Source organism: Carlito syrichta, unplaced genomic scaffold, assembly GCF_000164805.1.
Source record: "Carlito syrichta isolate Samal-C Ts95f unplaced genomic scaffold, Tarsius_syrichta-2.0.1 Scaffold107564, whole genome shotgun sequence".
NCBI classification, from domain to species: Eukaryota; Metazoa; Chordata; class Mammalia; order Primates; family Tarsiidae; genus Carlito; species Carlito syrichta.
The window spans coordinates 279,162-293,627 of record NW_007051660.1 but is presented as its reverse complement, the minus strand read 5'-3'; the positions used below and the strand labels follow the sequence as shown (position 1 = coordinate 293,627).

Genomic DNA, 14,466 nt, shown 5'->3' with positions numbered 1-14,466 from the left:
TCTGTAGAAGATATTTCTTATGAGAAAGAAATAGTCACTAGTTTTCAACTTCTTTGTCCTTTTGTTTTGTGCTGCTGGCCAGAAGATCTCTTACATACTGGACATTCTGATTCGATACCTTCATTATACATGTGACTTCTGAAAGTGTATTGTCTCCATCACTAGAAAGTAATTTGCAATTTTTGCAGTCGTTGTGCCGTTTTCTCTGATCTGTTCTCTTCTAAAGCCCTGTTAGATATGATGGTGCTTGAGGAAAACCCTGTCAAAATATCTCCGTCTTTCTTAAGGTGATGTGATGAGAGAAGAATGGGAAAAGGTTGCCGCGAATTCAAGTCCCTGTTGAGTCCTGATTTCTGTATATCATTTTAGCCATTTCTCTCAAAATCCAGAAAGACCGTAGTGAAATGGATTATAATACTGATCACTGTAACCTTTGAATTACATACAGTGTCCACTAAGACAGAAAATCACAGCTAAAGAATTGACACAAGATGGACCAACCCAGTCGGTCTCTGTTTAAATCACTAAGCCAAGTCTTGAACCTTTGTTTTTCTTTTTTAATGGAAATTTTCAAATATATACAAAACTAGAGAAAACAGTACAGTTATCCCTTGATATCCTGTGGGGATTGATTCCAGGATCCCCTGTGGATACCAATGTCTGCCAGCGCTCAAGCCCTTTATATAAAATGACAGAGTATATACATGTAGCCTATAGAAGATAGTAAAAATGGGTATCCTGAGTCCCTGAGTGACTATGTAGAACAGAGGTCCCTATAATCTGAAGCCTCCTTGGACCATTTATATGAGCAAGAGATAAACTGCATTGTGTTTAAGCCATTCTATATTTGGGTTCTATTTGTTAGAGCAGTTAGCTTTCCTTACCTTTTATGTAGTTTGTTTCAATTCTCTGTAGCATTTGATTATTCAATTTACTGGGTAACAAACTACTCCCAAAATTTAGTGGCTTAAAATCACAATCTTAATGAACTTATGATTCTGTGGTCAGAAATGTGGGCTCTTGTCTATATCGTTCTTGTAGCTACAGCTAGTAAATGTTAGCTGGGGGCTAGTTGGTCCAGCATGGCCTCACTTATGTCTGGAGATAGGTGCTGTAGGCCTGCCTGAGATTATTCATGTGGTGGAAGAGTTCCCAGTATCAAGAGAGGACAGGCCCCAATCTGCAAGTACTTTTCAATGTTTTTGCCAATGTACCATTATCCAGTACAAGTCATATGGGTAGAGGAAACCTGATTTGTTGGGGACCGTTGACTGAAACAATCTGTCATACGTATACCAGTCCTAACGTACACATTGGGCAGCTCCTCACATGTATACAACATCTTAATCACATATTTGATAATAGAGTCCAACTACAAGGCTGCTTTCATAACCCTCGAGTCAAGTTCCAGTGTCAATGGTGGGTATAATAATAGCAACTGATTTTTTTAATGACTTTTCAAGTCTATATATGAGAATAAAATGTTTACCAATACATCATAAACTTATGATGTACAATCCTGGACTGAGGACCAGTCCCCTCCCCAGCTCCTCGGCACCACTTCCACTTCCTCCTAACTGGCCCCAGAGCTTGTATGTCACACCCCTTATGCTTTGCTGTTGCTGTTAATTATGTCCATAATAAGGAAGATAAGAGAAGATGCCCTACAAAGAGGAGATGAAAGAGACAGGTTAGGAAAGCTAGAAGTTAGGGAGAAAAAAGAAAATGAAAATGGGCAAAGTATTTCCGTCCTCCCTCTAAATTTTTATCATGAAAAATTTCAAACCTGTAAAACACTGAAAATAATATAATGAATATTAACTTCTCCACATGGGTTATCATATTTCTCACTATATTGTCATACATTATTTTTTGTTTTTGCTGTAGCACTTGAGAGTAAATTATACCCATGAAACTTTATATTTAGTATTTTAACATTCATGTCCTAAGTATATAGGCAATCTACAAAACCTCAATTTATTATACATTTATGTAAATATTTCATTCTCATACATAGGTCTACAAAGTAACTAAAAAGGAAATCAATGTGACTTTTTCAAATAGTCTGGGCTGGGTTCTGATCTAAGGGCTTGAGATATTTAACCTTCTTTAATCCTCACAACAATCCTATGAGGAAAGCTGTGACAATTATCCCCATTTTAAGATGAGAAGCCTGGGGCACTGAGCAAATGAAATGCATAGGGTCACATAGTGAATAAGCTAAAACCACAGGACTTGAGCCTGGGCATTCTGGCTCCAGATGGCAGGTCTTTAACCACATATGACTTCTCAAGTCACCACATCATGGAGGCAAAAGCACTTTGAGTACTTTGTCTTGAGAAATGGAGAAAGCATTCTGCTCTTGCCTGTGGTTCAGTGTGGCAGAAAAAAAGAAAAAAGTCAAAGGAAAGTGAGAAAGCACTGAATACCTACAGAATTCATTCCTTTACAAGGTACTCTAGATGAGGGTGACTATGAGTTTTGCCCTTTAAAGAGATGCCTTACATACAGTGTGGATCTGGCTACAAATCCACAGGGTCTTGAGAAACTGGGTCCCTTAAATCTCAGGCAAAGTGGAGTGTAAAGAAATGAACCTCATTCAATTCTACTCTCTCTCTCTCTCTCTCTCTCTCTCTCTGCCTCCTGGCAATCAAGGAAGGTTCGATTAGAAGTCAGTCATGAGTGTATCAGTGGAATCCTGGCTATGTTGATCCTGCTTTCCCTTTCTTAGCCTTCCAGAACTGTCTTGGTTCCTGCCCATTTTCCATACTGGTCTGCTAGCCCCCCGTGGATGTATTCTATAAAATCCCCCCTTTGCTAAGGGTACCCAGAGAAAGATTCTGTTGTTTGCAACCGGAAAAATTGTGACCAATACAGGCACAGATGTTTCAGGAGGTTTCGGATGCCATCATAAAATCCTCTCCACCAACTGAAGGCCCAGCACCAGAAGGACAAAACAGCTCTCGAGACTTCTGCCTTCAGTGGCAGCTGCTGTGGTCATTTCCCAGCCCTGCCTCAGCTTCTGCAAGAGATTTTCACCTGGCTGCCTCATGGCCCCCTCAACCTATTCTCCAAACTGCAGTCAAAGCAGTCTTGGAATATAGACTGATGGTGCCACACTCTCTGCTGAAGCCTTTCAGGGGCTATGCATTGCTCTTAAGGACCAAAATCATTAAACTGTTTTGGCCTGTACTCATAATAAGACATACAGTTTATACTGAGACTCAGTATACTTTATGTATATCTTACATTAAAAAGTGTCACAAGACAATGCATTATTTTATTAACAAATACTTGTTTGTATTAAGAACAGTGTCTGTTCTTAATGTGCTGCAAATAGTAACACATCTCGTCCTGGTAAGAATCCAGGGGGTACATGTTCTGATCACCCCTTTAAAGCTGAGGTCTCAAGGGCACAAGAAGTCAACTTGTCTGAGGTCCTACTTGTAGTGAGTGGCTGTCGAGGCCCAGAGCCAGACTTGTAATTGCTGGTCAGTGCTACTCTCTGGTGAACTCTGCTACGCTGTTTTGTTTCATTTTGTAAAAACAGAGGTTGAGTGTGCACCAAATTGCTTTTACAGCCTAGCAGGCCACAGCATACAGTTTAAACAGCATAAGCCTGTCCCTGGAGTGGGCCCCTGCTTGGTATTCCCCAGCCCCACTTATGCTGCACCCTCACATAGTCCATGCTCCAGCTTACATGGCCAGACTCCTTGCAGCCACAGGGCCTTTGCCCATGTTGCTTCATCTCCTAAACCTCTGAACCTCTCTCCCATCAGCTCATGTCCTTGATTCTGGGAGCAATCGGTTCACCTTAGGATAGGTCCTCAAAGCCCCAGTACTCTCTTCATGCACTCATCATGGTTGTCATCTGGCATTTATCCACCTGATGATTGGAATAAATGCAACCACCTTCCTCGTTAGACTAAGTGCTGTGAGGGCAGAGTTCCTGTGTGTGTTTTGTGAGGTCATTTGCCTTAGTTCAGAGTCTCCCTGCACATTCTTGCTGGGCATGTGTGCAGTGTCCGCCCTGGCCACCCCTCACACAGGCTGCTTCTCAGCAGACACTGTTTGCAGCAGACAGCCTTGAAGCATGAAGTCATGTCCCCTCCAGTACAGAGAGCTAGCTTGCTACTGCTTGCTGTGAAGTGCAGTCCCCCAAGCTCAGCATCCTTCAGCTGCAATGCAGTCATCGTACATGTTTCATTTGTCCACCTGGGCCCATCACACTGTCCCCACGGGGCTAAGGGGCACGGGAACTGATGCCAACAGGCCAGTGCTCATGTTGCCTGTCTATGAATAATCGACTTCTGTGCTTCTGACCCAGGAGGCTCGAGTCTTGTGCCAGCATCCACAAAACAAAACAGTCTAACTTGTGAGTAAGGCAAAAAGTCCCAGATGTAACACTAATCGTTGTATTCCTAGCAGCCAGCACAGTCCCTGGTATAAGGTAGATAGATGTTCAGTATTTATTTGTGAAATGGATGAATGGGTGGTAAGTAGTGGGGTAGGTGGACTTTCAGCGCTGCTTAAGGTGTTGCAGGCATCAAACCTCTTCAGAAATGCCAGTCACATTCTGGAATGGTTCTGGGATTGTGAGAAGACGACTTAGGGGGTACCTTAATTTGACCTGAAATTCCTCTGCATGTATGTATCTAATTGGAAAGTTTTAAAAATCTGTCTGACAAGGGTAGTCCTATAAAACAGCTGCATTTTATTCCATAGCAGTGATGTTTGGGGAGGGCCGAAGTGAGAAACAGGCAGCCTGGGGTGGGCGGAAGCCTGGGCCCTCTCTCAGAAGAGGAATTCAGGGCACTCCTGGGTCTCTTGGAGGGGATAAGAGGGAAGGGAAACCAGGAAGTGAGAAAAGGAAGTGGGGCAGCTGCAGAGGCAACTTTGCCTCAAGTTCTGCCCAAACGCCTGGCAGCAGTAATTGGGGATGCATCACAGATACCCGTCTTTGAAGCAGCTGAGGCCAGAGTGCTTCAGACAGCAGCTGTCCCTGCTAGGAAGGGTTGTTCCCCTTTCACAAACAGCTTTTTTTTTTTTTTTTACATAACATAAGCAAAGTTTTTGTGCAAAGATTAAAACTGTCATGACAGATAAAAGAGTGAAAAGGGAATGAGAATATTAAATGTATGACTACTAAGAGTTGGTTGAATTAAAAGTTGAATAATGTGTAGAAGGCAAACAGCTTTTAGGGTGACAGAGGGGTCCTTGGAGAGGGCCAGGATGAGAAGAATTATCTAGGGTTTGACTTGATAAAATGGATTTTTACCAGGAGCTTTATCACCTCTGCAAGAGGCAAAAATCAGTTATTGGGAGACAGAAAGGAACTTACTCATTGATTTGTGGCCTTCCAAAGAGCCACAGTTGTACATAAACAGAAATACGGTATTATCAGCGATATTAAAACTTCATGTTGGGAAAGGGACTGGAGGGAAATGTCTAAAAGGTCTCTCTAGGGAGGCGTAACCAAAAAGTTGATGAACACTGGACTAAATGATTCGAGAGGAAGGGTTTTGTTGACCACCAGTGGGTCCTCCTGACCAAATGAAGTGGAAACAAGTAAGAGCATTTTCTCAGCAGTTGGGAATCTCAAAGCAGCAGTGGGCAACTGACAAGCCTGCTAGCTCCATGGAACTTCCGTGGGCCGGGCCTTGGACACAGCAAGAGGAGGGTGGTGATGCAGGGTAGAAGTCAGGGTTCCAGGAACCCACCCGCCCACTTCCTCCCCTCCCTCTCTGTTCTGTTCTGACGTCCCTCCCTCCCTCCCTCCCCTCCTCTCCAACTCTCCTGTTCAATTTTGCTACAGGAAGGTGGGGTCCATGTTAATAAGTGAATGAAAAGAATGTTAGAAACAGAACCACGTGCTGACATCAGAGAAAGAAAGAACTTCAGTCCTACGATGTCAGTGTAGAAAGCCGGATGTTATACTCAGCATCTGTGAAACAGCAGGGAAGTGCATGGGGCTCTGGCTTTTCTGATCCCTGCTCTAGATAGGACTTGTTCACCTGGACATGCAGCTCCTCTACCAACCAGGGATGGAGGTGATTTCAAGTATGGTCAGTGGTTCAGTGGTTACTTCCAATCCCACAGGTGTTCAGGCTTGGAAATGGCTTCTGATCTTGGACTTAGAAGGCTGAACTTCACTATCTGTTAGAAAATGGCCATGTTGGGAAGAACTCTTCCTGCTGGGAAAGATGGCCTAGCAGGGGCTCCTCACCTGCTGCATCCCAAGTACTCAATAAGGCTGTGCTGGAGGGAGAAGATCTGACTCTGTAGGAAGAGTTGCTCTGGGTACTGTTTTTAAGTGCTTTACACGTATTCATTCACTCATAACCAAACCATCCCACAAGGGCAGCACTGTTTTGTCAGCCTGTGTTATGGATGGGAAACTCAGGTTAGAAAAGCTGAGTCACCTGTCCAAGGTCACATAGCTACTGCTAGTGCTGGAACTTGAACCCAGGTCCTTAGTCCCCAGAGAACTTGCCACAATACTGTTCTAATGTGCCCTCAGCCAGTTTTCTGCACTTACTGATGTCTTTGAGCTCATGGATGAATGGGCTCAAGATAAAATTGCTTTTAACACAATGTGCTTTGGTTTGAGTCTTATTTATACGGAACAATGTGCCAGTCACCAGACCCTGTGCACAGTTGAAAACGTTGGCCTCTTACATAATGGATTAATTACTGGACACATGCTGCCCTCTTGTGATGAAAATCACTCAAACGCAACCTCTAGCTCTCTGGAATGCACCTGCTCACTTTCTTTGGTCCAGTTCCATGGTTGGGGGATGGAGAATCTGTGGCCCTTGATAGAGCTCTGTTGGCTGTGCAGGGTCAAGACAGCCTGCCCATCGCCTGGCCTGACACTCAGGCAATGAGATGCGTAAACATGACTCCAGAGTCCTGTAACTTAGCACCATGGCTATAGGAGAAAAGGCCAGACTTCTCAAAGAAATCCCAAGAGCACTAAAGAGGCTCCAACTCTGTGGCCTTGGGGTGAGAGTTCCATTCTGCTTAGCTTGCTCTAGAGGGCTGGCAGAAAGGAGGTTGGTCGCAGAGTGAACTGAAGGTCCCAAACCCTTTCAGAACACAGGGAGAATGAAACCAGCCAGAGAGCCTGTGTCCTACTTCTTGCTGTATCAGAAACTAAAGTGTGTGAGCTCGGGCAAGTCACTTTTGCTCTCTGACCCGTTTCCTCACTGGTAGAGGAGACTGAACTAAGTGAACTTGAAGCTGTCGATATCGCCAGGTGCAGCATTCCACGTCTGCCTCCACCCCCTCCCCAAAGGGCTTTGCTTGTTTTTCTCTTCATGTTATACAAACCCCGACTGATAAGACAAGATACACAGCCACATTACTAGTCGTAAGTTTCCTCTTGAAATAATGCCTACTTCACAAGGTTGTTAGGAGGAAGACGTTTCCATTTGCCCAGTGTTTATGGGTTCAGTTTGACTGGGTTTGTTTAGGCAAAGCAAGGACATATACACACACACAGAAGCTTCCCAAATCAAGGAAAACTGACGCTGAAGACCCGACTCCTGCAGGTCCCCCTTAAGGCAGATGCCGACGTGTGGGTTTCTTCATTTTTCCCTGCAGCCAGTCATTACCTGTAGCACGTGCATGTGTATGGGCAGAGCCTGGACCTTCCAGGGGAGGGCTGAATAGGAAGTTCTATGCTAAGTCAAAGGAGACACTGCTGGCTTCACATTACATGGGTGGCTAACATCCACTTGTTTCCAAACTCACTGCACCACTAACATAGGTTGGATAAAAAAGAACATTTTTTTTTTTTTCTGAGGCCTCACTCTCACTCTGTCATCCAGGCTGGAGTGCAGTGGCATGATCACGGCTCACTGCATCCTTGACCTCCTGGGCTCAGGAAATCCTTCTGCCTCAGCCTCTGGAGTAGTTGGGACTACAGGCATGTGTCACCATGCCCAACTAGTTTTTCAGTTTCAAAAGTCTTGCTATGTTGCTCAGATTGGTCTCGAACTCCTGGGCTCAAGGGATCCTCCTGCCTCGGCCGTTCTAAGTGCTGGAATTATAGGCCTGAGCCACTGCACCCAGCAAGCCTACATTTTTACACATCTGTGCGGTAGCATGAGTCTTGGTCTCCTTACAAGCCAACTCCACATCATGAAAACTCTTCTCCATGAGCCCGGATTAATGGTCATGGTTTTTGCCTTTTAGCTCTAGAGCAAGGTTTTTTCCTATAAGTGAACAATTGGTTACTGGGAATACACCTGTGGCCACAACCAGATGTGGACCAAAGTATCAACGCACCAACATTCCTTCCCAGTTTAAGAGCTGAAAGGAAATCGGGACGCCTGGCCAAGGCTCATGGGACCGGCTGATCCTTATTTTGCAGTAAGACCCAAGTGTCCAGCAAGGTGACACCTAAAGGCAGTGTGCTCTTCAGTAATGATGATGAAACTCACCGCTGTTCTTTTCACTACTATGCAAAGCTGGGATTCTGCCAGAAGTTTGGTGTTGAATACTTTGGTGTTTTGCTTTCAGAATGTCCAGTCCACGTCTGACTCGTTGGAAAGTTCCCTAAGCCTAAGAGTGAGTAGGGAACAAGCTGGGAGTTCCATTGTAAGCGGAAATGAGACGCACTGGGTGGAGAATAACCAGCACACGCAGGGCAGGTGTCCCTCCCTCCCCTGCACAGGTTGCCCACTTGGCAGTGAACATCCAACGAAGGTAACACACATGGAGCCCGGCCTGCAGGACATGCCATGATGAAGCATGGGAGAGTGTGAACTTGGCCCACTGGCATGTCCTGGCCCCAGCCACCCAACTCACAAGTCATTTTTTCTGAGAAGCCACCCGGATGGACTCAGGCCAGATGGACAGGCCTTGATGCTGCCTTGGCCGTTCCTTGTGCCTTGGTAGGCAGAGGGTTAACCTGGTGATGCCTCTGGTCTTCATCAGCCTCTCCTCACAGCAAGTCACTCAGAGCCCACCAAGCTCTGGAGTTTCTTTAAAAAACTCCAGGCTCCGCCCATTAGAAACAGTGAGTGTTTCCAGTATTTTATTAACAAATGAGTTGGCAAGAGGGCAAGGTGTCTGGTAGTATTGCCCCCCCACGCACCCAACCCCCCCATGGAGCGTCCTCCACAAGCCCGCCGTGATAGTGGGTGTCTGACTAACATGCTCCACTAGCCGAGTCCCCAGCTGACTCCCTGAGTCCTGGCTCCAGTTCAGTCGCCCTCCAGCTGTTCAGGGGACAGGTAGAAACTTCCCTTCCCCAAGAGCCAAGGGAGAAGAGCTTCCATGTGGACGCCAGGGCCACAGCAGCAAGCCAAGCCTTCCTTCCAGAGGACAGGAATCGGTTCCCGAGGCATGCAGCCTTCCAGAGGTCAGCCTAGCGACACAAAAGACCTGAGTGGAAACCCAACGTGCAAAGGCATTATTCCTTCTCTTAGACCAGCTAAGAGGCATACTCTGATCTCTGTCAGCAGGAAGTGAGACTCCAGGACTAAACTAAAGAGCCTGAGGGGAGTTCTTTTCCTTCCTCAGTCAGTATCTGCAACTGTGAAGTGGGAATAACTTGACACCTGGGGAAGCACTGGAAGGAAGAGTGTATTTCAGGTAAACACTTTGTATCCATCAAGCACCTTTTTTCCAAAAAGCTTGGCACCAGTATTGCATCAAGTTCTCAACTCTCGATGAAAACAGCAGTGACCAACTCGCTCCCAAGGGTCCTTAGGGCAGACGCTGAGGCTGGCCTCTATCCTCCTCAAAGCCTTATTCCTCTAGCTTCAGATAAAAATAGTTATAGATTTGCAATAAAGTCTCTTCAGAGTGTATTTACAGTAACTACAACAGCTCACAAGACACATCCCTTTTCTGCAAAATTGTAACAGCTCCTTAGGAAGTTTGCCAATCAGAGCATCTGCACCAGAGGTTGATTTGCATCAGGGAGGCAGGGGACTCCTGAAGCCTCCCTTCAGCAGGCCCCCTTATGTCTTGAGAAGACTCCCAGGGCAGAGACCCCAAGCACAGGAAAATATCCTCTCAGAAACAGACAATCCGCTTCTCATCTTCAAAGACTTTGGCCTCCTCTGGCTTTATCAAGTTTCCATTCAGGCTGTTGAAAAGGAGAAAAACAAGACAAGTAAGATGGCAGGGACTGTCGGACACTCCTCTCCAGAACATGTTTGTAACACACACTTGTGCCTCTTGCGACCCTGAAGTGAGGGAGCACACCCTCTTCAGACGGTTTCCATATTCACACGAATTCTCGCTAGCTGCCACCACTCTATTCGCTGGGTCTGAGAGGTCACCAGTAGCTTATGAACTGGAATTTAATGCTATTTTTCAAGTCTTGTCTTCCTTGAGCTTCACAGGCATTTGGCTGTCCTGACCTCTCCTCCTTCCTGAAGTACCACCTGCCCTCGGCTTGACTATACGCTCTTGGTTTTCCTCCTATAATCTGGGCACTCCACCCGTTTCCTTTCCCATATGATCCTCCAGGTGATCTCTCAATAGTGGATTTCCTCCAGGCTTGGGCAAGGCCCTTTCCCCCAGGTGACCATATCGATGCCATGGCCTTGTTTGCATGTCAGAGGAGCGGCTACCTGCTTGGCATCCTCACCTGGACGGCTCCCAGGCACCTCAAAGGGCCACACAGCCCCAGGGTTCCCTGGCTCCATGAATGGTACCACCGCCATCCAGCTGTGCAAGCTAGAAGCCTGGAGGTCGACCTGGATACCTTTCTTCCCATCCTCATGTCCTTCTGTCATGAAGTGCTATGTTAATTCCTAAACATCCCTGGAATGCTCCCCTGGAGCCCCTAATATATTCAGCCACCATCCTGGTCTGAGCGCCCATGATCTCTGAATCATTACAGGGTCTTATTGACTGGTCCTTTACACATACTCTGGCCTCTTCAAATGCAGTTTCCTAAAAGAGTCCAGAGTGTGTGTGTGTGTGTGTGTGTGTGTGTGTGTGTGTGTGTCAGAGACAGGATCTCACTCTGCTACCCTCCAGTCTGGAGTGCAGTGGCACAATCATAGCTCACTGCAGCCTTTACCTCCTGGGCTTAAGCTATCTATCTTTCTGCCACAGCCTCCTGAGTAGCTGGGACGACAGGTGTATACCACTATACCTGACTATTTTTTAAAAAATTTTGCAGAGATGAGGTTTCACTGTGTTGCCCAGACTGGTCTTGAACTCCTGGTCTCAAGTAGTTCTCCTGCCTCAGCCTCCCAAAGTGCTGAGATTCCAGGCATGAGCCACAGTGCCCAGCAAGAGTGGCCTTCTTACAATGCATATCTGATCACGTTTCTCTTCTACTTCAAACCTTTCAATGACTTTCTATTGCTTTTGGGATAAAGACCAAATTATGTAATATGATCCACAGATCTCTTGCGGTCTAGTTTCTGTATGTCTCCTCAGCCTCCTGGTGCTCTTTCACCCCTGGGCACATCTACTTCTTGCAGTTCTTCAGGGACACCATGTACCCTCCTGCTCAGTCTTTGCTCATGTTGTTGCCTCCACCAAGAATACCCACCTCAGCTGACTCACTCCTATTCGTCCTTCATGGCTTCATGGAAATAACCTTTGCTTACAGAGACCTTCCCTGAAACCTCATCTGGATCTGACTCCCTCATAACTTTTCCCTTTGTAACACCCATCACAGTTGTAATTAAATAATTGCTCAAGTGATTATTTTTCCTTTAATTTGCATCTTGCTCATTAGACAGTGAGCCCGTGAGGCCAGGTTCATTTTGTTCACGCTGGATTTTTGGTGCTAGCGCAAGTGACTGGTGCAGGCTCAGCCTGTAATCCCGCGCCTTTGGGAGGCTGAAGTGAGTGGATTGCCTGAGCCCGCGGGTTCGAGACCCGCCTGGGCAGGCGAGACCTCATCTCTACAATAAATCAAAAAATTAGCCGGGCGTGGTAGCGCACGCCTGTAGTTTCGGCTACTCGGAAGGCTGAGGCAGAAGGATCGCCGGAGCCCAGCAGGTCGAGGCTGCGGTGGCCGGGAGCGGCCACTGCACTCCAGTCTGGGCGACAGAGTGAGACTCCAACTCAAAAAAATAAAAAAGAAAGAAACGAAGGCACAGCACTAGTCCCTAGGAACACACCCAAGACTGTGATGCAGGCCCCACCCTCAGGGAACTCACAGTCTGGAGGAGATGGCCTCACAGAAAGCTATTATCACAGAGTGGGATAAATGCTATAATTTACAACATTCAGGTCATTGAACTCCCCCTACTTTCTGTCTTTGGAAGCAGAACTCGCCAACAGACTTCAGACTTCCAAGTTCTTTTTGGACAGGAATGAAATAGAAATAAATGTCCATACAGACAAGGAATCCAAGGAGAGGAGTTTATTCTATAGTGATAACTCCAAGCAGGGCTCCCTGAATGCTGGCTTCCCTGACAACTGGACCACACTCTGTGGCCTGGTGTGACAGGCCCTAGACAGGGCCAACAAGGCCAGGGCCTTCCCAGAACCCAGTCTCATGAAGTCACACACAGAGGAACACACTCTGGCAGCTCCCGGAACAAGCCAGAAATGGAAGTGAAGACTTGCCCAAGTTCAGCACCCGAGCCACCTGTCCTGTTCTCTCTGACTTGGTGGCTTGTAATTCCTCTCTCCACTCTGACACGAGTGCCTATGCAAGTCTTGAAGCCAAAGACTCCTGGCCCTACTCAAATAGTTTCTTGTGTAGGAGTAGTGGCCCTCGAGAGGGAGGAAATGCATAGATTCAAACTGGATAGAATTAAAGCAGCAGCAGGTCCTTAAAACTGTCCTAAGCAGCCATGGAGAAGTGTTGTTTCATACCAACTATGGTTCTGCAGCCTGGTCTGCCTCCTTCAGACACAAGAATCAGTAGAAATGGAGTGGCCCGAGGGCAGCGATCCACGCAGACTAAGCTCTGCTGCCTTCCGGTACCTCCCAGGCTGCGGGGAGGCTGGACTTCGTAGGCACACAGGCTACCTTGTTGTCTGGTTATACCTGGGCTCTGTTCTCTGAGACAGTGTTTTTTCTTTTTATTTATTTATTTTTTTTAGTTGGAGTCTCACTCTATCACCCAGGCTGTAGTGCAGTGGCACGCTCACAGCCACTAGCATCGACCTGCTGGGCTCCAGCGATCCTTCCACCTCAGCCTAACAAGTAGCTGGAACTATAGGCACGTGCTACCACACCAGACTAATTTTTGATTTATTGTAGAGATGAGGTCTCGCCAAGTTGTCCAGGCTTGTCTCGAACCCATGGGCTCAGGCAATCCACTCGCCTCGGCCTCTCAAAGTGCTGGGATTAGAGGCTGAGCCACCGAGCCTGGCTGACAATGTTTTTTCCAGAAAAACTTTATGACTGCAACCCCAAATGAGAATGACATTTTACATTGTGAACCAGCGTCTACGCAAACACCCTCCCACCCATGGGCAAGCCTGAAATAAGATTAATGAAATAATATCCCTCACTACTGTACCCACTGCATCCTGGTATTCTGCTCTTTTCTGTTTCATTTTTAAATAATGCTGGTTGCAAACCACCAAACCGATTTTATGACCCGCTAATAAGTTCTAAAGCAGTGTTTGAGGAGCTTGGGCCAAGGAGCTGCACCTTGATTTTTTGTTTGTTTGTTGCTTGTTTGTTTGTTGCAGTGGAATTCTTCTCCCCAATCATAAGGGGAGAAAGTTGTTAATGAGTAATAACTCCCTGAGTTATTCACAGTGAGGCTGCTCCTTGGATCACAGAGAAGTCACGGCAGGTCCATGAACTTCTGGGGTCCCCAACAGATACCAGCTCTGCCCCCTGCCGGTCTCCATGTGGGGCTGAGCCTCACACTGAGAGAAGCTGTCTTATCCTCTGAGGTCCAGAACAAATTTCCAGAGCACTTACGTGTCTCAGTTCAGGTACACAAAGCCCTCCATTCCCCGCTTGGGTCAGCCAGAAATTTTTTTTTTTTTATGGAAAGTATAAATTTTTTATTATATTTTGCTACTCTTCTTTAATATAGTCTTGAGTACAGAACTACATATTCAGTTTGTAAGCAACAAGATATATTTCATTAAAAATAATTCATTAATATTCAACTTTCCTTTGTACACTAGAGATATTAGAAATACCATGTCCGCCAATTTTTAAAAAGTTTCAAAAACTATGATTTCTAGTGTTTGGTCTTACATTTACTGATCTTAAACTATAGATGATGCTCTGGGATGTGAACAAATCATCCTATGTCCCCTACCTCCACCAACAAGTAACAATGCTTTCACTTCTGGTCTGCATATCGCTGATTTTTGTTTGACAGCTATCCAGACGTGCTATCTGAAAACCGTGGTCTACAAAATGCATAGCTGGTAGAGTTTTATTAAAGTTATGGGAGAATATATGTGCTTGGCGCGGAAAAAATTCTTCTATTCGATCTCTTGTCTGAAGGATATTATAGTTAGTGATATCTTCACAGTCAGTAGATTCATTGCAAGCACCTTT

At 46.1% G+C, this 14,466-nt stretch overlaps 1 protein-coding gene across 1 annotated transcript in view; it reads right to left on the bottom strand.

Moving 5' to 3' along the window:
- Positions 1-9,574: 9,574 nt before the first annotated feature.
- The window catches only part of NOD1 (nucleotide binding oligomerization domain containing 1), a 34,017-nt gene continuing 29,125 nt past the window's right edge, over positions 9,575-14,466 (bottom strand). Inside the window, exon 12 of the mRNA XM_008067597.2 lies at positions 9,575-10,102. Within this exon, the coding sequence (XP_008065788.1) occupies positions 10,030-10,102 (73 nt within the window). The 3' untranslated portion in view covers positions 9,575-10,029. The remainder of the gene's footprint in view (positions 10,103-14,466) is intronic.